This window comes from Solea senegalensis, linkage group LG15, assembly GCF_019176455.1.
Source record: "Solea senegalensis isolate Sse05_10M linkage group LG15, IFAPA_SoseM_1, whole genome shotgun sequence".
NCBI lineage: Eukaryota > Metazoa > Chordata > Actinopteri > Pleuronectiformes > Soleidae > Solea > Solea senegalensis.
This window is the reverse complement of record NC_058035.1, coordinates 21,079,718-21,102,731: the sequence shown is the minus strand read 5'-3', so window position 1 is coordinate 21,102,731 and position 23,014 is coordinate 21,079,718. Positions and strand designations below refer to the sequence as shown.

Genomic DNA, 23,014 nt, shown 5'->3' with positions numbered 1-23,014 from the left:
TTCACAAACCCTGATCAGGTTATTGTGAGTGCTCCACCCACTCCTGCCCCGCCCCCTCCACCTAAACCAACAAGTTCATTTGATCGAAAATAATGTGATGCACGATATTACAGTGAAAACATGTTAATGCTAAATGTCGTAAAGCGATAAATTCTGGTAACCTTTACTTTTAAATCTGTCAGAAGACAGGGGCGGAGCCTTTCTCTGTCTTTGGATCCCTAAAGTTTTTTAGATATTAGCAAAAAAATTGTAACAAACTAACGTTAACAAAATCCATTAAAACGTATGTTAAAAACATGTTCTTGTGAACATTTATATGTTAAAAACGTGTTCATGTGAACATTTGTACATTAAAAACATCTTTGCATGAATGTTTGTATGTTTAAAAACATGTTTACGTGAACGTTTGTACGTTAAAAACCTGTTGACAAACGTTTCTACATTAAAAACATATTTATGTGAAAGTTTGTATGTTAAAAACACATTCGTGTGAACATAGTATGTTAAAATCGTCTTTTCATGAACGTTTGTACGTTAAAAACATGTTTACATAAAACACATTATAGGGACTTGTCTTCCTTATGGGGAAGCCATATGTTGTCCCCATAACTTAAATTGTGACATTTTAAGGTGACAACATGTTGTATGGTTAGGTTAAGGTTAGTAATAGGTCAGTACTAGTTATGGTTAAGGTTCGAGTAAGTCTCCAGGAAATGAATATCAGTCAATGTAATGTCCTCTGAAGACTTGGAAACCAGATTGTGTGTGTGTGTGTGTGTGTGTGCGTTCTTGTATTTGTTGCCTCTTTAGGACACTGTCATAAACACTGACCTTGTCAGGACCAGTAGTCCTCATGGAGACCAAAACCTGGTCCTAATGACTGGTTAACTTTAGGACTAAGATATGAATTGAAAGTTTGGAGTTAGTTATTAACCCAAAACTGTATGTGTGTGTGTGTGTGCGCGCAAACGCGCGTGCGTGTCTGTCCAGAGGGCGGCGCTGCAGCGTCTGCACTCTACCGTGCAGCTCTGAAACCTAACGCCCACACACACACACACACACACACGCCTCCTCCTCCTCCTCCAGAGGAAGTGGGAGCTGCCAAGGGGGCGGAGTCGGAAGCGCAACAGAGTCGGTCCGTCTTCTCTGCGGCTCCGCGGCTTCTCTCTCCTCCTCTCGGTTCTCGGTTTCTCGGGGAGCCGCTTCTTGTTCCTCCGGCGGCAGCAAAGCAGCGGGTCTTCGGGCTCACGCACGCACGGACTCGGCGGCAGCGCGGAGGGGACAGGCTCGGCTCGGCTCCTCCTCCCCCCGCTGCGTTGGAAAAATCCGGACGGAGGCCCGAAGTGTGCGCTGCGCCTCCGCAGGCCTCCGGCACGGACTCCCGCTTTTCTCCCGGAAAATGGACGGATTCACCGGCAGTTTAGGTGAGTGACGACTGCTGCTCGTGCCTCCACGTCACGCGGTCACCTGTGCGTCTGCAGTCGGACGGCGGGAGCCGCACGCGCCTGTGGCGGCTTTACACGTGTCACTGGTGTATTTATTAGCAAAGACTGTGCCCGCCCCTCTGGTGCATGCAGGGCCACAAAAGCAAGTGCTCCTCTTGAACCCACGTCTCCAGAGACCCGATTCTGTTCGAAAGCAGTAAAACCAGTAATCTCCCTGCGTTATAAGATTACCTGTCACCATGATCTCTTTAAACTACGGTACGATACCCCCAGACGGCTGTGTCGTTAGATAATCTGTTGTCTAATCAGATTACACACAGACAACAATATTACTATATTACTTTCTGACGACAGTTTAATCAGATAATCTGATAACAACAGTATCATCTCGATATCTCTCTGTGTAGGAAATCGCTAAACCTTATTAGCTATATTCAGATTATGGTTTCTCCCTGCAGACAAAACTGTCATCGTTTTCAGTGTAATCTGATTACCTGCATATAACGTCATAATCATTTTTCATGTAATAATATTGTCAACAGGGTATTCATATTATTTGGAGACAACAATTTTTTACAGATTACCTGCAGCCACAATGTTAATCAGATTACCTGTCATCAACTAAGCATGTCTCTCTTAAGACTACAGTGTAATCGGATTATATACAGATTTCAGTACAACCTCATTATCTCTATCATGGTCTCTCAGCTAACTCCAGTTACCTCAATTCAGATCACGGTGTCACCACTTTATCCACATACAGCACGGTAATTGATGTCAGTATAATCAGATTACTGCAGTCAACTGTGTAATCTGATTACATATATATATACACATATACATACATACATACATATGTCCTGTAATCAGATTGTGTGCAGACAAAAGTGCTTGTCACCTTGCTGGTTATCTACAACAGTATAATCAGATTACCTATAATCCCATCGTCTTCCTCTTTTTCTGTTCCGTGGTGAACACATGAAGGTCACATGCTAACACTTTCCTCTTTGTAGCTGTAGCCAAATTCCTCACATCAACTACTCATAAAGCCACTTCCTTAAAGGGACAGGTTTAGCCCAGTACGCTCAGATATTTAATCAGATTAATGGTTTAGTTAGAGTTAGGCAGGAAGTATTGATCATATTAAACTTCCGATAATTAGTGCATTCTTTGGATTTTCTATTATGTACGACTAAATTCTGCAGTCCTACTGAACAAAGGTGTTTGTCATCAAACACATAACTGACCATTTAATTCGACCAAAAATAAAATATTTATATTTTATATTTTTATTTATATATATTTATATATATTTGCCTCCTGACGACAATGTAATCAGATTATCTTCAGACAACAGTATAATCAGATCACTGTGTCCCCTTGCAGACGGCAGTATAATCAGATTACCCCCAGATTACATCATAATCAGATTACTCGGGGTAATCTGATGCAGATGTTGGTATATTCAGATTACTGCAGACGACAGTATAACCAGATTCCCTCCAGATGACAGGATATTTAGATCACATATAATCAGATTATTGTGTAACATAATGAGATTATCTCGAGGCGTCACTATAATCAAATCACTGTGGCCCCTATAGCACAGCATATTCAGAACACCTGCAGATAGTATAATCAGATTGTCTGCAGTTGCGATCAGATCAGTATGACAGTATAATAAGATTACCATGTCTCCCTGCTGCTGACAGTATAATCAGATTACCTTGTCCCCTGTGCACAACAGTATAATCAGATTACCTTGTCCCACTGCAGACAGTATAATCAGATTACCGTGTCCCCCTGCAGACTGTATAATCAGATTACCTTGTCCCACTGCAGACAGTATAATCAGATTACCTTGTCCCACTGCAGACGGTATAATCAGATTACCTTGTCCCACTGCAGACGACAGTATGTCTGGAGCGAGTGTCTCTGACGTCAACGATCGTCTCTCTGCTCTGGAGCTTCGTGTCCAGCAGCAGGAGGACGAGTTGACCGTGATGAAAGCGGCGCTCGCTGACGTCCTCCGCCGTCTCGCTGCCTCAGAAGATGCCGCCGCTGCCTCAGTGACCAAAAAACATGGAGGAAAAGGTAAAGTTTGTTCTTGTTGCATGAAAAGTGACTTTTTTTATTTTGGATTTTAAAGTTCTCCTGTGTCGCTCTCCGCTCCCTGCAGGTGGCGCTGCACTGCGTGAAGCCTACTCAATGTCCTGCATCACTAATGGAGGAACATCTGGACGCAAGCGGGACTCTACTTCTGTGACCAGGAAGGAGACGGTGTCGTCCGCCGCCAAGAGGTGAAAACTGTAGATGATTGTAAGAAGGTCAAAGGTCAATTCTGGTTGGTTTGTTATTTGCCTGCCAGTCATTTTACTTCACAGTTCCCCGACATCAACAAACAGACCATATCTAATTGGATTGTCCTGAGAACTTGTGGACAGTGATGTCATTGTAAGACGGTGAATGGTTTAGTAGAACCAGAACCGGGTCTTGAGTCTTTAGTGTGTCTCTCATCCTAATTTTGTCCACAGTGGAGGGGACAAGAAAAAAGATGCACGCTCTCAGATGGAGGAGATCCAGGAGGGGGAGGAGTCTCCTATACCAAAGGACCTGTCCCCATCTCCTTCCTCACCCCACCCACCCCTGACCCCTCACACCCCTCAGCCACACAGACCGACCCAGTCCGGTGACTCCAGTAAAGGCCACACCCCAATAAAAAGGTTCTATTCTGAATTATGAGCTGCATCTGACCTCACTTCCTGCTGATGCTGTTCTGACATCACTCTGTCAGTGGTTACTAACTCCGCCCCGCCCCCAGGACCCACAGTCCTCTTCTGCTCTATCCACACCTGAAACACCTGACAGGTACAGGTGCTACTGATTGGCTGAATTCGCCTGGTTCAGGTAACGTGGTGAAGTCATAGGGCAGAAGGAGCAGGACTGTGGCTCCTCCCAGAGATCATGGAGTCCCCTCACTCCAAAGATCTGTAAGTCTCCTGATTTCTGGATGTCCTGGAGTCTCCGAGCTCCTTTAGATCTGGGATCATCCAAGGTCCTGGATGTCCTGGAATCTCCCGATTCCTGGATGTCCTGGAGTCTCTGAGGTCCTGGATGTCCTAGAGATCTGGGAGTCTCTGAGGTCCTGGACATCCTGGAGTCTCTGACGTCCTAGAGATCCAGGAGTCTCTTGATTCTTCTCTTTGCTTTGTGGCTTTAAAAACTACTTTTAACTACTAACCTGTACTGGTTCCAGTCTTACCAGAGGGCTCCTGAGGGTCCATCTCTTCTTCATCCTTCTCTTCCACTGTGCTAACTGGACTTTTTCTAAGTCTCCTGGAGATCCTTGGAACCCGAGTGATTCCTGTCAGATCCTTGATGATCCTGTTTTGTCTTTTTCAAACCGACTTTTATCTTTTTCTCCTTCAAGCTTTAGCTTTACGCTAGGACCTCACTTACTTCCTGTGTGTTTACTTTACTAATTTGTCTGTGCTAATCTGCTGAGTCATCAGTGTCTGCCGAGTAAATGTTTACCTGTTGGTTTACCATGTGGATCTTAAGACTGAAGAATAATTGTGTCTGTCTGTCTCAGAGGAGCCAGTGTGAAGCGCTCCTCCTCCTCAGGTCTGGAACGTTCTTACAGCTCCTGGGAAACTTCAGAGGAAAACCGGAACAGACTGGTAAAGGCTGCGTCCACGTCAAAGCTGCTTGCCAAAGTGGTCAGGACAGCCGAGAGGTATCAGACGCTGACCGCTGACCTCTGACCTCTGAGGGACACTTGACAATAAAAGCTCAGTCAGGTGTTTTTATTCTGAAACTCTTCTGTTTGTTTGTTTGCAGACACAAAGACCCGGTGGTCAGTCAAGGTAATCACACGTTCATCTTCATCATGGCCGACCTTAGTCTTCACCACCACCATCATCATCTTCATCGCCATGTGTAACAGACAATAGGAATCCAGCAGAGCAGCCACCAATGACAACAACCACAACCAGATCATTTTAAAACAGATTAGTTTTAGTTTCTCAGTTTCTATTTTGTGACGTTGATTTTTATGATTTGTTTGTTTTTGTTGTTGTTGACCATGTCTTTGTCCCTGACCAGCAAAAATGTCCACGAGAGAGAAAAACAGTCAAGCTGGTGAGTCGCCATCTGTTAGCAGGCTAATAACAGGCTTAAAAAAAGGGCAGTTGCTAACTGGCTAATAACAAGCTAACAGGCTAAAAGGAAGAAAAAAACAGCTGATAAACACATTCTGCTATCACATCTTGTTTTCTCTCTCTTTTATATCAGCCTGCGCTCTCTCTTTCTTTTATAGTGTTCAGGTCATGTGACACCTGACCTGTGGCTCCTCCTCTGGTGTCATTTACTACCATGAGGTCAAATGGCTGTTTTTTTTACCTGTCTGATAAAACATTGTTAAAGGACCAATCAGTGATAGGAATAGAAGCCCCACCCCAGTGTTTACACATGATTGGCTTCTGATGTCACATGACAGAAGGTCATTAAAGGTCAAATAAATTCCAGATTCTTACAAATTTGGGATTTTTTAAGAAAAAAACCCACCTGCTTCACCTGCATGATATCATCACTTACTCACCTGTCTCGCATCTGTCTCTCACCTGTCTGTCTCTTACCTGTCCCACAGCTGCCTCTCACCTGTCCCACGTCTGTCTCTCTTTGTTTTGTCAGTGTTTGTGATTGGTCCCTTAACTCCACCCCCTAGCTGTGACCCTGCTGTGATTGACAGATTATTGACTATGTCCACATCCTGATCGCTCTCTTATTGATTATCTGTTCAGAGGGAAACCACATCAAGATGTTCATCCGAGGTCGACCGGTCACGATGTTCATCCCGTCAGACGTCGACAACTACGACGACGTTCGCACCGAGCTTCCTTCAGAGCGGCTCAAACTGGAGTGGGTGTATCCTTCAGTCTGCAGACGGGGGGACCTGTGCTCACTTCCTGTTGAACTAAATAATCAAAATTTAAGCAGATTAATAAAGAAAGGCACTTTTGTAGAATCAGAAGAGAATAAATACAATAAAAAGTTTAATTTTGACTTTAATCCAATTTTTTTGTTCTGTCTGATAAAATTAAAACGTTAAATAAAAATAATATTAAATACATGGAACAGGTCAACAAAACACTGAAAAAATAAGAAAAACTGAAGTTAATTAATGTTCTTAATGTGAATTAAGAAAGGTGTCATTTCCACAATTGACTGATGAATACATGATAATTGTCACATGCAGATCATTAATAACAAGCCAATCAGAGATGGCAGACTTGACCACATTCACGCAACAAGCCTCTCCCGGCCTCTGTTTGTCGTATTGACAAGTGCGTAACAGACAGACAGAGCCACTAAAAACAGTACTTAAGTAGTGATTTATGAAAGCATGTGACACTCAGTAAATGTTCAGATTAATGTGTCTCCAGCCGCTTCCTTGACGACCTGCAGGTACGGTTACCGCGGCAGAGACTGCAGAGCAAACATTTACCTGCTGCCGACTGGAGAGATCGTTTACTTCATCGCTTCTGTCGTCGTTCTGTTCAACTACGAGGAGCGGACACAGAGACATTACCTCGGACACACGGACTGTGTCAAGTGGTGAGAGAACATTCATTCATTAATCGCAGTCAGTTCATATTCATGTGAAACTGTTGCTCTTTTCCAGGAAACTAATAACAGAAAGTGGCAGAACTAATAGGGCTAACAACAGAGAAAATAGCAGAGCTATTAGGGCTAATAACATAAAATAGCGGAGCTAGTAGGGCTATTAACAGAGAAAATAGAGTTAATAGAGCTAATAACAGAGCTATTAGGGCTAACAACAGAAAATAGCAGAGCTATTTGAGCTAATAGCAGAGAACATATCAGGGCAAATAGGGATAATAACAATATAGCAGTTAATAGAGCTAATAACAGAGAAAATAGCAGAGCTATTAGGGCTAATAACAGAAAATAGCAGAGCTATTTGAGCTAATAGCAGAGAACACATCAGGGCAAATAGGGATAATAACAATATAGCAGTTAATAGAGCTAATAACACAGAAAATAGGGCTATAAGTAGGGCTATTAGTAGAGAAAATAGAGTTAATAGAGCTAATAACAGAGCTATTAGGGCTAATAACAGAAAATAGCAGAGCTAATAGGGCTAATAACAGAAAATAGCAGAGCTAATAACAGATAGTAGCAGAGCTAATAGCGCTATTAACTGAAAATATTAGAGCTGATAACAGTAAGTAAAGTAGAAGAGCTAATAACAAAGTAGCAGAGCTTATAACAGAAAGTAGCAGAGCTAATAGAGCTAGTAACAAAGTAGCAGAGCTAATAACAGAAAGTAGCAGCGCTAATAGAGCAAATAACAGAAAGTAGCAGCGCTAAGAACAGATAGTGGCAGAGCTAATAACGGAAAGTAGCAGAACTAATAACAGAGCTAATGGTAGGTAATATTGGAGGAAATATGTCGGATGTTTAGTATTTGCATTCTTTCAGTTCTTCTATTTTGTTTCCTGTTGTGGAAATGCACCTTTTAATGATTTATTTGGGGTTAGTGCCACTAGAGGAGCCCTCATCCTTCCAGTCTTTGACCTTATGATTTATAACTTTCATTTTGGGGGTTTTCCACATAAAAATATGAAACCTTTTTTCACATTGTAATTATTTTTGTGAGTACCAAATCTCGGAGACATCGTGTCTTTGATTGTCCCTCAGCTTGGCCGTCCATCCCGATAAAATCCGCATCGCAACAGGACAGATCGCGGGAGTGGACAAGGACGGACGAGTAAGTTTTCAAAAACATGTTTCCATTTTGAAGAAAAACTCGTCTTTTTTTTACAACCATGGTAACCGCTGAGTGTGTGTGCGTGCGTGTGTGTGCGTGTGTGCGCAGCCGCTGCAGCCTCACGTCCGTATCTGGGACAGTGTCAGTCTGTCCACACTGCAGGTCGTGGGTTTGGGGACGTTTGAGCGCGGCGTGGGCTCGTTAGCGTTCTCTAAAGCTGTGAGTATCGCTCACCCTTGCACTGTTGCATCATGGGAGTGTTGGCATGTTACTGACTGCTGTGATGTGACTGTCGCCCCTTGCAGGACTCGGGTCAGCACCTCAGTGTGATCGATGACTGTAACGATCACATGTTGACCGTCTGGGAATGGCATAAAAAGTCTAAAATCGCTGAAATCAAGGTGAGAACTTTACGTCAAAAATAACACTCTGTTCTTTCAAAATAAAAGACCGCTCTAATGGGTTTGTATCGCACACGCAGACAACTAACGAGGTGGTTCTGGATGTCGAGTTCCACCCGACCGACCCCCACACCATCGTCACCTGTGGAAAGTCCCATATCTTCTTCTGGACCTGGACCGGAACCTCACTGACTCGAAAACAGGGAATCTTTGGAGTAAGAACATAATAACACAATAACACACTGTAGTCTTGGTTTAAGTCTAGTCCTGGTCTAACAATGGACCTGGGCTAAGGCTGTTTCTGATCTAACAGGCGTAACTCTGCAGTCCTGGTCTAAGTCTCATCCTTGTCTAAATGCCAAGTCTAGCCTGGTTTGGTTCTAGGCTAAGACTTGCTTTGCTTCAATTGATTTGGTTTAACTCTGGTCTAAGACAGTCTGGTCTGTTTTATACTGGTTTAGGCGTTTTCTGGTCTACCTCTATACACTTGGCCCAAGCCTAGTCCTGGTCTTATCTCTCGTCCTGGTTTAAGTCTAGCCATGGTCTATATCTTGTTCTGGATAGCCCTGGTCTAATCTCTAGTCCTGTCTAATGGCGCATTTCCACCGGCTCCACTCGCCTCGCCACGGCACGGTTTAAGTAGCGTTTCCACTAGCCTAGTACCTGGTACCAGGTACTATTTTTAGTACCTGCTCAGGCAAAGTTCCAAGCGTGCTTAAAAGCAGGTACTATGTGATGATTGGTCAGACTGCCGGCCGCTGAGTCCCGTCAGAGGAAGAGAACTCCCACACACAAATCAAGCCGAACAGCGCCGAACTGTAGATCACTTAAAACTACTCGTGCCGAGGCGCGTAGAGCCGGTGGAAATGCGGAAAGTCTAGGCCTGGTCGAGCTCTGCAGTCCTGGTCTAAGTCTCATTCTTGTCTAGGTCTAGTCCTTACCAAATCGGTTTAACTCTGTTTCTGTTCTAAAAATAGTCCTGTGCCAAGTCTGGCCTGGTTTGGTTCTAGGCTAAGTCTAGCTGTGCTTCAATTGACCTAGTTCTGGGCTAGGTTTAACCCTGGTATAAGATGGTCTACTGCTTTAGTTCTGGTCTGTTTCATACTGGTTTAGAACCTTGTTCTGGTCTTATCTCTAGTCCTGGTCTAACTCCCTCTTTCTTGTTTGTTTTTTCAGAAATATGAGAAGCCGAAGTTCATCCAGTGTCTGTCCTTCCTGAGCTCAGGAGACATCCTGACCGGAGACTCTGGAGGAATCCTGCTTGTCTGGACCAGGAACTCTGCTGACACTCAGACTGGAAAGGGGCCCAGAGGTGAGGGGGGACCAGAACCAGAGATCAGTCAGGTCCATGTGATTTTTGAGTAGAAGTATGACGTGTGTGTGTGTGTAGCGTTTCAGATCAGCCGGCAGGTCAAAGGTCATGAAGGCAGCATTTACTGTATGTGTGAGATGAGGAGCGGCACTCTGCTGACCGGAGGAGGAAAAGACCGCAAGATCATCCTGTGGGACCACGAGCTGCGAGCGGAGCGAGACATCGAGGTTCTGCAGGACACGCATGCACACACATGCACGCACACACACACACACACGTTTATAACATGAGTGTGTGTCCTCAGGTCCCAGATCAGTATGGAGCCATCAGGGCGGTGTCAGAGGGAAAGGGGGAGGAGTTTCTGGTTGGTACGTCTCGTAACTTCGTCCTGAGAGGAACGTTCAACGACGGCTTCCTGGTGGAAGTCCAGGTGAGGTCACATGACAGCTGTGCCGGAGGAGACAGGTGTGACTCACCTGTGTGTTCTGTAGGATGATAACATGATGTTGCGGTGCGTTCAGGGTCTGTCTAACCTAAGATGATGTCACGATGCGTTCAGGGTCTGTCTAACCTAACATGATGCCGAGGTGTGTTTGCCGTTCAGGGTCTGTCTAACCTAACATGATGTTAGGGTCTGTCTAACCTAACATGATGTTGTTCAGGGTCTGTCTAACCTAACATGATGGTATGCTCAGGGTCTGTCTAACCTAACATGATGTTGCGTTCAGGGTCTGTCTAACCTAACATGATGTTGCGTGGCTCAGGGTCTGTCTAACCTAACATGATGTTGCGGTGCGTTCAGGGTCTGTCTAACCTAACAAGATGAGGGTCTGTCTAACCTAACATGAACAGGTCTGTCTAACCTAAGGTCTGTCTAACCTAACCTGATGTCGTGGTGCACAGGGGTCTGTCTAACCTAACAGGATGTCATGCGTTCAGGGTCTGTCTAACCTAACATGATGTGGTCTGCAGGATGTGTTCAGGGTCTGTCTAACCTAACATGATGCCAAGGGTCTGTCTAACCTAACATGATGTAACAGGATGTAAGGGTGTCTAACCTAACATGATCAGGGTCTAACCTAACATGATGTCTGATTCAGGGGTCTGTCTAACCTAACATGATGTGCTCAGGGTCTGTCTAACATGATGCCAGTGCGTTCAGGGTCTGTCTAACCTAACATGATGTCTAACCTAACATGATGTTGATGCTCAGGGTCTGTCTAACCTTCAGGGTCTGTCTAACCTAACATGATCAGGGTGTCTAACCTAACATGATCAGGGTCTAACCTAACATGATGTCGCGGTGCGTTCAGGGTCTGTCTAACCTAACATGATGTCGCAGTGTGTTCAGGGTCCGTGTAACATGATGTGATGATGTGTTCAGGGACACACAGATGAACTGTGGGGTTTGGCGTCTCATCCGTCCAGAGCGATGTTTCTCACCTGTGCTCAGGATCGACACGTGTGTCTCTGGAACTCCAGCGACCACAGTCTGCAGTGGAGCCGCACTCTGGAGGTGTGTGTGTGTGTCTCTGTATGTGTGTGTGAGAGGCAGGACAAATGTTTGACATCTAATTGTCTTGCAGGAACATGGACACTGTGCAGACTTCCATCCCAGTGGAGCAGTGGTTGCCATAGGAACACACTCTGGAAAGTGAGTTCAGGTCATTTATAGACGGAGACGAGTTGTTGTGCCTAGTTCTGACTGTGTGTGTGTGTGTGTGTGTCAGGTGGTACATCCTGGACGCAGAGACCACGGACCTGGTTGGGATTCACACTGACGGAAACGAGCAGCTGTCAGTGATGCGTTTCTCTGTGGGTGAGTAACGTTTAAATTGTTCCCCTGGAACATGTGACAGACATGAACTACATTTCCCATAATGCATCTGTGTGTTTGTGTGCAGATGGAAGTCTGTTGGCTGTTGGGTCACATGACAACTTCATTTACCTGTACACCGTGTCAGAGCGAGGACGCAAGTACAGTCGCTACGGGAAGTGCACGGTAAGATGATGTCATCGATGATGTCATTGATGAGGATGATGTCATTGATCACGTAGGGGATGACATGGATGACATAGTGTCTCTTTCACAGGGACATTCCAGTTACATCACACATCTGGACTGGTCACCTGACAACAACCTGATCATGTCCAACTCTGGAGACTATGAGATCCTCTACTGTGAGTAATCTAATTACTAATCTAACGCCAGTAATCTGATTGCTAACCTGAGTCTCAGTCTGAGTTTCAGATTGAGATGTTTGTCTTGCTCTGTGGAGGCAACCATCTTGTACATGTGTTACATATGCTGGATTAGGAGGTTATTACGTAATCTGATTGTGTGTGTGTTTGTGTTTTTAGGGGACGTTCCAAACAGCTGTAAACTGATCAGAAATCGCTCAGAGTGTAAAGACATCGACTGGGCGACGTACACCTGTGTGCTGGGATATCACGTGTTTGGTTAGTGATTGTGTGTGTGAGTGAGAGAGTGAGAGAGAGCGTGTGTGTGAGAGAGTGAGAGAGAGTATGTGTGTGAGAGTGTGTGTGGGAGAGAGAGTATGTGAGGGAGAGTGTGAGAGAGAGTGAGAGAGAGTGTGTAAAAAAGGGAGTGAGCGGGGTGAGAGGAGAGAGCGGAGAGTGAGAGAGGGAGAGTATGTGTGAGAGAGTGGGGTGTGTGTGAGAAGGAGAGAGAGCGGAGAGGAGGGAGAGAGAGCGTGTGTGAGAGAGGAGGTGTGAGAGAGGAGTGAGTGTGGGGTGTGGGGGTGAGGAGTGAGAGAGCGCGTGAGAGGAGGGAGAGAGTGGTGAGAGAGAGCTGGGTGTGTGTGGAAGTGAGAGAGGAGGAGAGAGCGCAGGTGGGAAGGGAGTGAGGAGAGGGTGGGAGCGAGTGAGCTGCAGGAGGAGGAGAGAGAGAGGGAGAGTAAGGTGAGAGTGAGTGTGGGGTGTGGAGGAGGAGCGGAGGTGTGTGAGAGAGTGAGAGAGCTGGTGGAGGAGGGAGAGAGGAGCCGGGTGAGAGGGGAGGAGAGAGCATGAGAGAGAGGAGGGAGAGAGAGATGTGTGTGTGTGAGAGAGAGTGAGAGAGAGAGCGTGTGCAGGAGTAGAGATGTGTGTGTGTGTGTGTGTGTAGGGTGGTGAGAGCGAAGGCAGAGAGTGAGGAGAGAGCAGGAGAGTGAGGATAGAGTATGTGTGTGAGAGAGAGTGAGTGTGTGTGTGTGTGTGTGTGTGAGAGAGAGAGAGAGTGTTGGGCATCTTACTTTAAAAAAGTAATTAGTTATAATTACAAATTACTAATCCCAAAAAGTCATTGTAGTTGGTAACTCAGTTACCACATTATAAAAGTAATGAGTTACTCAGCAAAGTAACTGACATTATTTTTTATGTTCTATAACGCTATTACATTCTATAACATCCTATATGTCAAAGATGTTTATAATACCTGAATGAAGAATAAAAACCCTATGTACAATATTTTAGAACATTTGGTATTTATTTGAACACAAATGTTAACCTGGGTAAAGAGAAACAAAGGAAAAATGTAGTGCAAATCTCTGTATCTGTATACCACTGCACAATAATCAGGGCACTATCCAACTCTTAAATATTCAGTAACAACATTAAATATTGAAAATAAACAATATTCACACACTTTGCATTCAAGTACTAAACCAATACACACAAATGCTTCATTAAGTTGACGTGGACAAACATAGTGTGCACGTTACATATACATTCTTTCCTTTTCCTCGGTAAGGGACAAGTAGTGTGGATATTTCCACTTAAAAAAACGCTACGCGTCCCTGGCTCGTCACCATTGTCTTTGTCTTAGAGCGTACAGTGAGACAGCGTGAGCAGGACACCCGTCCACCCAGCCAATCATCATCGCATTTGCAACGGCGTCGTCATCACTCATCTCCACCCCTGCTCTGTCCCGGCTGCTGGTGTGTGGCTGTCAGACAACCCGACACTGCTGCGCTTCAGTCAACCGAATTGTAACACAAGCACGCGCCACTTTACATTCTCAGTAACCGTAACAGCGCTGCAGCGATGGGAAAAGTAACTCATTAGATTACTCTCTTACTGAAAAAGTAACGCCGTTATACTTAAACGCCGTTACTCCCAACACTGGAGAGAGAAAGAGTGTGTGGGTGTGTGTGAGAGAGTGTGTGGGGGTGTGTGTGAGAGAGTGTGTGGGGGTGTGTGTGTGTGTGTGTGTGAGAGAGAGAGAGAGAGTGTGTGAGAATTTGTTCTTGTGGCTTTATGAGGAAATTTTTTCTGGTCCTCGCTTTAAAGGGCTTTTAAACACGTGTGTGTGTTTGTGTGTGTTTAGGGGTGTGGCCTGAAGGGTCAGACGGTACCGACATCAACGCCCTGATCAGATCTCACAACAGGAAGGTGATCGCACTCGCTGACGACTTCTGTAAAGTTCATCTGTTTGCTTACCCGTGTTCGACTGCCAAGGTTAGAGACACACACACACGCCCACACACATACCACATCACAAGACACACACGCACACACACACACACACACACCTTCAGACTCATCAGTGCAGACAAATTCACACACTCTCACTCTGTTTAAATCAATATATGTGTGTGTGTGTTTATTTAAATGTTTAAATCTATTTGAACTTGATGTTTCCAGGCTCCCAGTTATAAATACAGCGCTCACAGCAGTCATGTGACCAATGTCAGCTTCCTGTACAACGACAGTCACCTGATCAGCACAGGGGGGAAGGACACCAGCATCATGCAGTGGCGTTTGGTCGAGAAGTCCTCGATCTGTCACGATGGCCATCTCTCTAACTCCACCTCTCGCCGGGCGGACCCCATCTTTGCCACACCCCCTCCCGCTCCTCCTCCCACTCCTGCCACACAACAACCAGATCCTCCCCCGACCGCCAACGGGACCCAAGAAACCTCACCAGAAACTCCGCCCCCTGCGGAGCTAGCCCCACCTGCCTCAGAGTTAACCCCGCCCCACTCTGAGTGCACTCCAGCCCTGTCAGACAGCACAATCAGTTTGAAAGACAGTCTGGAGCCCAGCGACGACACGGCCACGCCCAGTGACGAGGGGCTGCCCCCCTTCACCCCCCCCTCATAGACGGAGCATGTGTGTGTGTGAGTTCTGGTACAGCTGTCTTTGTGAGGACCAGTCCGAGCTGTACATGAGTAAAACCTTCAGTCCTCTCGTCAAACCCACAGTCTGCTTCAGGGTCAGTTCAGTTCTTACATGAAGCCACAGACTCGGGTCCTAACCAGGTCCTGGTTTGGTCCACGACGACTCATGGACCAGGTCCTGACCGGGTCCACAGCGAGTCACAGATTAGACCTGATTCCTAACAGTTAATCTGACCTTCATTCAGAACCTCATAGAGAAAATGTCGATTTTTAATGTTTCCTTCAGTGTCACTGTGAAGCGGTGGTGGTTATCTGCGTAACCTCGGTTCCCTGAAAACAGGAAGTGGGCACAGTGAATTCAGCTGCTGCGATGAGACACTTTGACATCACTTCATGTGGTTATCTGTGGTCTCAGTGTAACGTTAGTGTTATGGGGTGGGGTGTCCTCACAAGTATAGTGTGTATGTGTGTGTGTGTGTGTCAGTCACACAGTTTATCTCATCAATCAAAACGTGTTTGAATGTCAGTTTGAAAGACCTGGAGGCGGGACTTAACCTGACAGACACCCGTCATGCCTTCACAATAAAACCTCATGTCTTCTGTGTGCGTCAGGTGAGACAGGTGTCTCCTGGGTAACGCTGTTTTCACCAGCAGAGCAGGTGAACAGGAAGTGAGGTCAGAGGAAACTTAAATGTCTTTCTTTTAATTGTCTTTTTTCTCACGTGACGATGATAAATGCATCTAAATGTTTGATTCCTAACATTTGATCAGATCTTGTTGTAACGTGAACTTTAAATTCTCAAAATGTTTAAAAACCTTTTCAAAAAAACAACAAAAAAAATGCTGACTTTAACGAGCTTTTTATCTTCGTCTCCTTTTCTTACGTAAAAGGCTTTTAATGTGAAATATACAGGAAACCAAAAAATTCGGCGGTTTCTAAAATGATTCTACTCAACTCCCAGGATCCTTCTTTTCTTTTTTTTCTTCACCTGACGCAGGTGAGATTCAGTCACAGGAAGTGAAGGGAAGGATCGAGACTGACGTGATTTCACACTCAAGTGAGTTCAGACTGACGTGATTTCAGACTGACGTGAGTTCAGACTGACGTGAGTTCACACTGACGTGAGTTCAGACTGACGTGATTTCACACTGACGTGAGTTCAGACTGACGTGATTTCACACTGACGTGATTTCAGACTGACGTGATTTCAGAATGACGTGAGTTCATGCTCACGTTATTTGACTGTTTTTTCAGGAGCTGATAAGAACGTGGAGAACGACGAGCCGCTCTTCAACGACTCATCAGAGGAAGACGAGGTCAATGATGCCGCCGTCCCCATCTCACAGCCAATCAGCTCCCGCAAGCGAGCGGCAGGACACACCCCCCTGGACCTCGCAAAGTGCCAAAAGGTAACAATGTGCACTTTCAAAATAAAACATTCGAAACCTGTAATTTAAATTGTGTTTGACGGAATTTGACGTTTCCTGGGAGTGAATACATTTTTCTTGTCTCCTTGTCTCCTCAGGTGAGGAACCTTTTAAACTGCAGGCAGAGTTGTCATAGCAACAAGAGGATCAAAGCGAGCAGCACTGAAGGTTGGTTACTGCGCACGTTTGAAGCTCAGAGGTCAGAGGGGCGGAGCTTGAGTGTGTGCTGTGTTGATGTGTGCAGAGCGTGAGGCGGGGGACGTCCTGGACGAGGACACGCTGTCGCGGCTGGTGGACGTGCTGAGCGTCAGCGACGTCCCCTGGAGGAAACTGGCGGAGAAGCTCGGGATGATGACGCTGACTCATCTTTACCAGGACAGCGAAACGCCGTGTCATCATCTGCTGCAGCACTATAAGGTAACAGCACCACCCACAGGCCACAGCTAGTGCTTACACTGTTTTTATGGTGTTGTCTTGTTAACCGTTGCAGCTGCTGATGTAGTATCTTTTATCACAGCTAGGGGGCGGTCCGGTCAACAGTCTGGTTGACGCTCTTCAGTCGCTCGGTTTGTCGGACGGCGTTCAGCTGCTGAGACGTTCGGAGACAAGAGAAGACAAACACAGTACAGGTAAACAGCCATCACCATGGCAACGCCTCACTCGTTCATGTGCTCACCTCGTTCATGTTCTCTCCCCGTTCATGTGCTCACCTCGTTCATGTTCTCTCCCCGTTCATGTGCTCACCTCGTTCATGTGCTCACCCTCATGCTCACCATGTGCCACCCTGCTCATGTTCTCACCCCGCTCATGTGCTCACCCTGCCTCATGTTCTCACCCCGCTCAATGTGCTCACCTCTGCTCATGTTCTCACCCCGCTCATGCCTCACCCCTGCTCATGTTCTCTCCCTGCTCATGTGCTCACCACCCTTCATGTTCTCCATGTGCTCACCTCGTTCATGTGCTCACCTAGTTCATGTTTTCACCTTGTTCATGTTTTGTGTCCACTCAGACGCGACAGTCGACAGTGGCTTCGGCAGTCAGCCCATGGAGGAGGAGGAGGAGCCACAAGTGGCCAATCAGTGATGAGCGAGAGCTTCGTCAGGTCTGTTTTTAACGACCTCATTCACAGACTGATGTCATCGATGAGTTCATTGATGAGTTTTGAAGAAAGTTTATCATCAAATTTCAAACAAATCATTTCATCGTGACGACAAATCCCAGACAAAAGTTCATTTGTAAATTTTTGTTTTCTGTTTTTTTTTCCACTAATATTTTCATAGTTTTAATGTTTTGTTTTTTGAATATGCGTGCGTGCATGCGTGCCTGTGCTTGTGTGTGTGTGTGTGTGTTACATGGTGAATGTGAAGAATTGATGTCAAACTGGAATTTCCTGTTTTCTGTTGAACGATATTCATCATTGATGTAAAATGTTTTAAATGACAAAAATAAAAATATAAATAACTACAAGGATGACTTGTTCCTTTTCTTCTGTCACATTCTGATTTATGATTTTACGGTTGGTTCTGGTTATTTTGTTGTTTAAATGTTCATCATGAGTCACAAACACAAACCGTTTCCTGCTTTAATGACAAATAATATTGAACATTGAACATTGAAGTGCGTAAACACAATAACAAAGAGTATCGTCAGTCTTCAATCTTCTTGTCGCTCAGGTCTCCTACGTGTCCATGTCCGTGTCATGTTTTGAAACATGGCAAACAATCTGATCCAGAAATAATAATAATATAAATATATATGTAAATTAGGACAAGAACAAATTAATCTAACGTGTGTGACCATATTTCATCTATTTCCTGTTATTTAATGTTGAGTAAAAACAAAATGTCCTCCTGCTCCCCGTCATTGTCTTTGTCCTCCACCGTCGTTAGCGTTAGCATGTTAGCATCTCCGACACGTGTTCAAGTACTTGTAGTGAGTTCCAGTTCAAGTCGGAAGTCGTTAAGCCACACCCCCTCACATTGGAGAGTTTGAGCTGCCGCTCATACAAACACTGCTACCCAGTGAACTTCCGACTTCTGATGTAACTGGAACGTACTTTGGCATCATGGTCTCACTTCCTGTCGCCACAGGCTCCTCCCTCACATTTTACAGGTTTAATGTTGGTGTTTCGCGTCTGGTTGCTTTCACCTCCTGTCTCCTCGAATAACTCGTACATAGCCTTGGGGATAAATTTGAAAGCGCACATTGGTTTTGTCTCCTCCCCACGTTTCGGAGCTTTTATGTTGGCAGTTTTGGTTTGGTTGCGTTCACTTCCGGTTGGCTCAAGTTCCATCTCCCTTACATGTGTTGGAGCTTTTATGTTGGCGGCATTTGTTTGGTTGCGTTCACCTCCTGTCGGCACACCGTGGCTCCGTGTGTCACTGCCTCTAGGTTCCTCCCCCTCGTTGCGATCTTTCTTGATCCTGTTCCCTAAGTAAACGTCGGGACTGCTGTCGAAGCCCGCGAGATCTGGCAAACGCATCTCAAACTTCCCAAAGTCTTCTATCGTCCTCATGATGTCGAAACTTAACTCCGTTAATCTGACGCTGAAGTCGAAACTCCCTGCCGCCGCCACATTGTTGCTAGCTCTGGTTTTAGGCTCCTCCCCCTTGCTTTCTGAAGGTTGTACTTTGGTCTTTTCTGTCTCAAAGCTTCTCGCTGCCACAGGCTCCTCCTCCTTCTCATACGTCGGATTTTTTTTTGGCAGAAGCTCCTCCTTGCTTATGAGAGCTTTTATTTTGGTCTTTTGGGTTTGGTTGTCTTCACTTCCTGTTGTCAGAGGCCCCTCCCTCCTCTCATACTTAACCTTGCGGATCAGTTTGGCACTGTAAGGTTTCTCCTCCTCTTCTTGTTGCAGAACTTTTATTTTGGTGTTTTGTATTTGGTTGCTGTAACTTCCTGTTGTCACGGGCTCCTCCCCCCAATCATATATAACCTTGGGGATGAATTTGGAAACGTATATTGGCTCCTTCTTCCCATGTTTCGTCTGATTGTTCTCACTTCCTGTTGCCGCAAACTCCTCCTCCTTGTCACATATTAGAGCTTTTATTTTGGTGTTTTGTGTTTGGTTGACTTCACTTCCGGTTGCCTCAGGCTCCTCCCCCTTCTCACATAAAAGCTTGCTGATCAGTTTTGCACTGTATGTTAGATTCTCCTCCATCTCATGATCAGGAACCTTTATTTTGGTGTTCTGTATTCGGTTGATAGTCCTTCCTGTCATTTCAGGCTCCTCCCCCTCTACTTCTACGAAGTTCCTACATGAGTCACTGGTTTTAGGCTCCTCCTCCTCCTCTTCGCTGAGCATGTTCTCTAAGTCAGGACTGACGTCAAAGGAGCTCAGATCTGGCAAAAACATGTCCAGGCTCCCAAAGTCTTCTGTCGTCCTCATGATGTCACACAGTAGCATCTCACTGTCACTTATAGGCTCCTCCTCCATCTTGACTGTTTTGATTTCACGATTGAGTCTTCTAATAATTTCCAGCAGGCTTATTGGAAGACCTTCAACACAGTCCAATGACCTTCAATGCAGTCCAAAGTACTTCACCGCAGTCCAAAGTACTTTAAGTCCACAATTTCAACACAGTCCAAAGATTTTCAACACAGTCCAAAGATCTTCAACGCAGGCCAAAGACCTTCAACGCAGGCCAAAGACCTTCAACGCAGTCCAAAGACCTTCAATGCAGTACAAAGACCTTCAATGCAGTCCAAAGTACTTCAATTCCAGACCTTCAACGCAGTACAAAGACCTTCAATGCAGTACAAAGACCTTCAATTCCAGACCTTCAACGCAGTCCAAAGATCTTCAAGTCCAAAGACCTTCAACGCAGTAGTCCAAAGTACTTCAAGTCCAGACCTTCAACACAGTCCAAAGACCTTCAACGCAGTCCAAAGACCCTCAACGCAGTACAAAGACCTTCAATGAAGTCCAAAGTACTTCAATTCCAGACCTTCAATGCCGTCCAAAGACCTTCAACGCAGTACAAAGTACTTAAATTCCAGACCTTCAACGCAGTCTAGACCTTCAATGCAGTCCAAATACCTTCAATGCAGTCCAAAGACCTTCAACGCAGTCCAAAGACTTTCAATGCAGTCCAAAGTACTTCAAATCCAGACGTTCAATGCAGCCTTTAGTTACTCCGTCAGGATTGTTTTGTTGTTCACATGAATGTAGTTGTTTTCTCTCCTTTGAAGCCAAAACATCAAAGAATATTTAAAGATAAGCCCATAACGGTCATCTTTGCTGATGTCACTAGACAACGGAGATCTGGACCAATGACCTCCTCATCAAGGACCACTGTCACTGTGTGGTCAATTTATTAGGAACAGCTGATTGTGTTGTCAGTTTATTAGGAACAGCTGACTGTGTTGTCAGTTTATTAGGAACAGGTGACTGTGGTCAGTTTATCAGGAACAACTGACTGAGGTCACTTTATTAGGAACAGCTGACTCTGGTCACTTTATTAGGAACAGCTCACTGTGGCCACTTTTTTAGGAACAGCTCACTGTGGTCAGTTTATTAGCAACATTCACTTTATGAGGAACAGCTGACAGTGTTCAGTTGATTAGGAACAGCTGACTGTGTTCATTTTATTAGGAACAGCTAAATGTGGTCACTTTATTAGGAACAGCTGACTGTGGCCACTTTTAGGAACAGCTGACTGTGGTCACACTGTGGTCACTTTATTAGGAACAGATGACTGTGTTCATTTTATTAGGAACAGCTGACTGTGGTCACTTTATGAGGAACAGCTGACTGTGTTCAGTTGATTAGGAACAGCTGACTCTGTTCAGTTTATTAGGAACAGCTTACTGTGGTCACTTTATGAGGAACAGCTGACTGGGTTCATTTTATTAGGAACAGCCGACTGTGTTCGGTTTATTAGGAACAGCCGACTGTGTTCGGTTTATTATCATGTGTGTTGCTGTGTTTACTTTTAAATATTTCATGTGTGTATTTTTTCTCTGTGTTGTGTTCAGTGTCACGTGCGCGCGCACGCGTAATTTTCTGGTTTGGTCGTTCCGGCCCACGTCACCCCTACGTCACCTCAACGATGCGGAAGTTGAAGTCACCGTGGAGAACGTAAACTAATGACTAGAAAGCGCCTAAAAACAAAGAGAGGAATAAGAGGGAGGAAAAGAAAGAGTGACCTCTGAAGGTTTCGCTTCCAGCTCTTCGCTCATTACCGCCATGTAACGTAACGCGGCTCGCCGTTACCGTTACCGCAGTCCTCCGTTACCTCTGGCTGCTCGGCTGGCGCTGGATGGACGGACCGGGTGACCCGGAGTCCACGTCCCCGCTGCTCTTCGCCTGCTTTCGGTTTTTAAAAGCTGCAAAGCTCCGTTTGACTCCATCCTTACTGGACAGTAAGTGAACGCTGCACGAAACCCCATTGAAAAACATCTGGTTTAGAGGTGTCTCGCGACTTCAGATGAATTACTCTGGAACCCGAAGGAGACTGAAGCTTTAGGTTTATTTACCGCCTTCTTCTCGATCATTCGGCGGGTTCATTAGTCCAGAATAACAGCAGTTTCTCTCGTTGTCTGTTCGCGGCTGCTTCTCCCAATGGTCCACCCTGCCGGGGAGCGGCGGCCAACCTCAAAGAGAGTCTCTTGCAAAAGTCGACGTTTCAGCGAAGACGATGCTGTTTGGTAAATTATAGATTAGCCGAACTGTGTGTTGACGCCTCACGGTCTATTCAAGTCAGGAAAATAAATGTATTGTCTTGTTATTCATGGACAGTGTCGAAGATAAACATTAAACTAGCTGCTTTCTTAAAGGAATTCTGGCGTGGTGGCTGTCGGCGAGAACAGCGGGAACCAGAGCTTGAAAAAGCGTCAGAAACGTGATGTTTCTGATTAAATTTCTTCTGCAAGAGATATTTTACTCTTTATTGAAATGCTACGTACATTTGTCAGGTTTATATTTTAGTTTTTGTGAATAAAAATGGATGTTTAGCATGACAGAGATCGAAGTGAGGCTGCTCGCTCAGGGATGTGGAGGTCGAGTCTCCTTTAAAATGACAGGAAGAGTCAGATCAATGCAGACGATCGGTTATCGGCTCCCAGACGAGTCGCATTACTGTCTTTTCTACTGTGATAACAGTTTATATTTACATTGAACAGTATCTTGGCTGTTATTTTCATCACTGATCCATGGAATATATATGGTTAATATGTTTTTTATCATCTTTACAGTAGTCTCAGATTATAGTAAATGACATGATGGGTCCTAACCCCTTCATATCTGCTGCTGGTCCAACAATAAATGTTTTTTTTACATTTTTAACTAATTTGATTGATCTAAAATGAGATAATCAGTTTATGTGGATGTGGTTTTCTAGTAAAAGCCTCATCATTGTGATGATTTTCTGTTTAAAATCATTTAAACCTGAACGTCACAAGGTTTTCGACCAACAAACAAAGACATTCATCAAAACTGTGCGACCTTACGTCAACGAATCAATGAAAAGAATGATCAATAACATGAAGACTGTGCAGATGTTGTTGTTGTTGGACAG

General features: G+C 45.2%; 2 protein-coding genes across 5 annotated transcripts; both read left to right on the top strand.

The window, feature by feature from the left end:
* Positions 1-1,101: 1,101 nt before the first annotated feature.
* Positions 1,102-15,754, top strand: LOC122781830 (echinoderm microtubule-associated protein-like 4). 4 transcript variants are annotated; one of them, XM_044045881.1, is made up of 24 exons: positions 1,102-1,424; positions 3,354-3,539; positions 3,625-3,745; positions 3,980-4,168; positions 5,038-5,181; positions 5,286-5,311; positions 5,550-5,585; positions 6,248-6,371; positions 6,912-7,061; positions 8,169-8,238; positions 8,347-8,457; positions 8,544-8,639; positions 8,720-8,854; positions 9,816-9,951; positions 10,030-10,178; positions 10,256-10,381; positions 11,336-11,467; positions 11,538-11,605; positions 11,682-11,770; positions 11,856-11,953; positions 12,045-12,132; positions 12,313-12,411; positions 14,276-14,406; positions 14,593-15,754. In XM_044045881.1, exons 1-24 carry the CDS (start codon positions 1,400-1,402, stop codon positions 15,049-15,051), a joined length of 2,988 nt encoding a protein of 995 aa, XP_043901816.1. In that variant the 5' UTR covers positions 1,102-1,399; the 3' UTR covers positions 15,052-15,754. The 4 variants fall into 4 exon arrangements, with proteins under 4 accessions (XP_043901816.1, XP_043901817.1, XP_043901818.1 ...); XM_044045882.1 differs by lacking the exon at positions 5,550-5,585; XM_044045883.1 differs by lacking the exon at positions 3,980-4,168 and having other exon boundaries at positions 1,103-1,424.
* Positions 15,116-17,790, top strand: LOC122782117 (nuclear factor NF-kappa-B p100 subunit-like). Its single transcript, XM_044046330.1, has 6 exons — positions 15,116-15,163; positions 16,281-16,478; positions 16,595-16,664; positions 16,741-16,913; positions 17,014-17,125; positions 17,506-17,790. Exons 1-6 carry the CDS (start codon positions 15,116-15,118, stop codon positions 17,577-17,579), a joined length of 675 nt encoding a protein of 224 aa, XP_043902265.1. The 3' UTR covers positions 17,580-17,790.
* The last annotated feature ends 5,224 nt before the right edge of the window (positions 17,791-23,014 follow it).

Bases quoted from the DNA above. Each gene is read 5' to 3' on its own strand.
- LOC122781830 (XM_044045881.1), top strand. From the start codon at position 1,400: ATGGACGGATTCACCGGCAGTTTAG. The intron at 11,954-12,044 runs GTAAGATGATGT...TCTCTTTCACAG, and splicing joins GTCGCTACGGGAAGTGCACG to GGACATTCCAGTTACATCAC. The intron at 12,412-14,275 runs GTTAGTGATTGT...GTGTGTGTTTAG, and splicing joins GCTGGGATATCACGTGTTTG to GGGTGTGGCCTGAAGGGTCA.
- LOC122782117 (XM_044046330.1), top strand. From the start codon at position 15,116: ATGAGTAAAACCTTCAGTCCTCTCGTCAAACCCACAGTCTGCTTCAGG. The intron at 16,479-16,594 runs GTAACAATGTGC...TTGTCTCCTCAG, and splicing joins ACCTCGCAAAGTGCCAAAAG to GTGAGGAACCTTTTAAACTG. The intron at 16,914-17,013 runs GTAACAGCACCA...CTTTTATCACAG, and splicing joins ATCTGCTGCAGCACTATAAG to CTAGGGGGCGGTCCGGTCAA.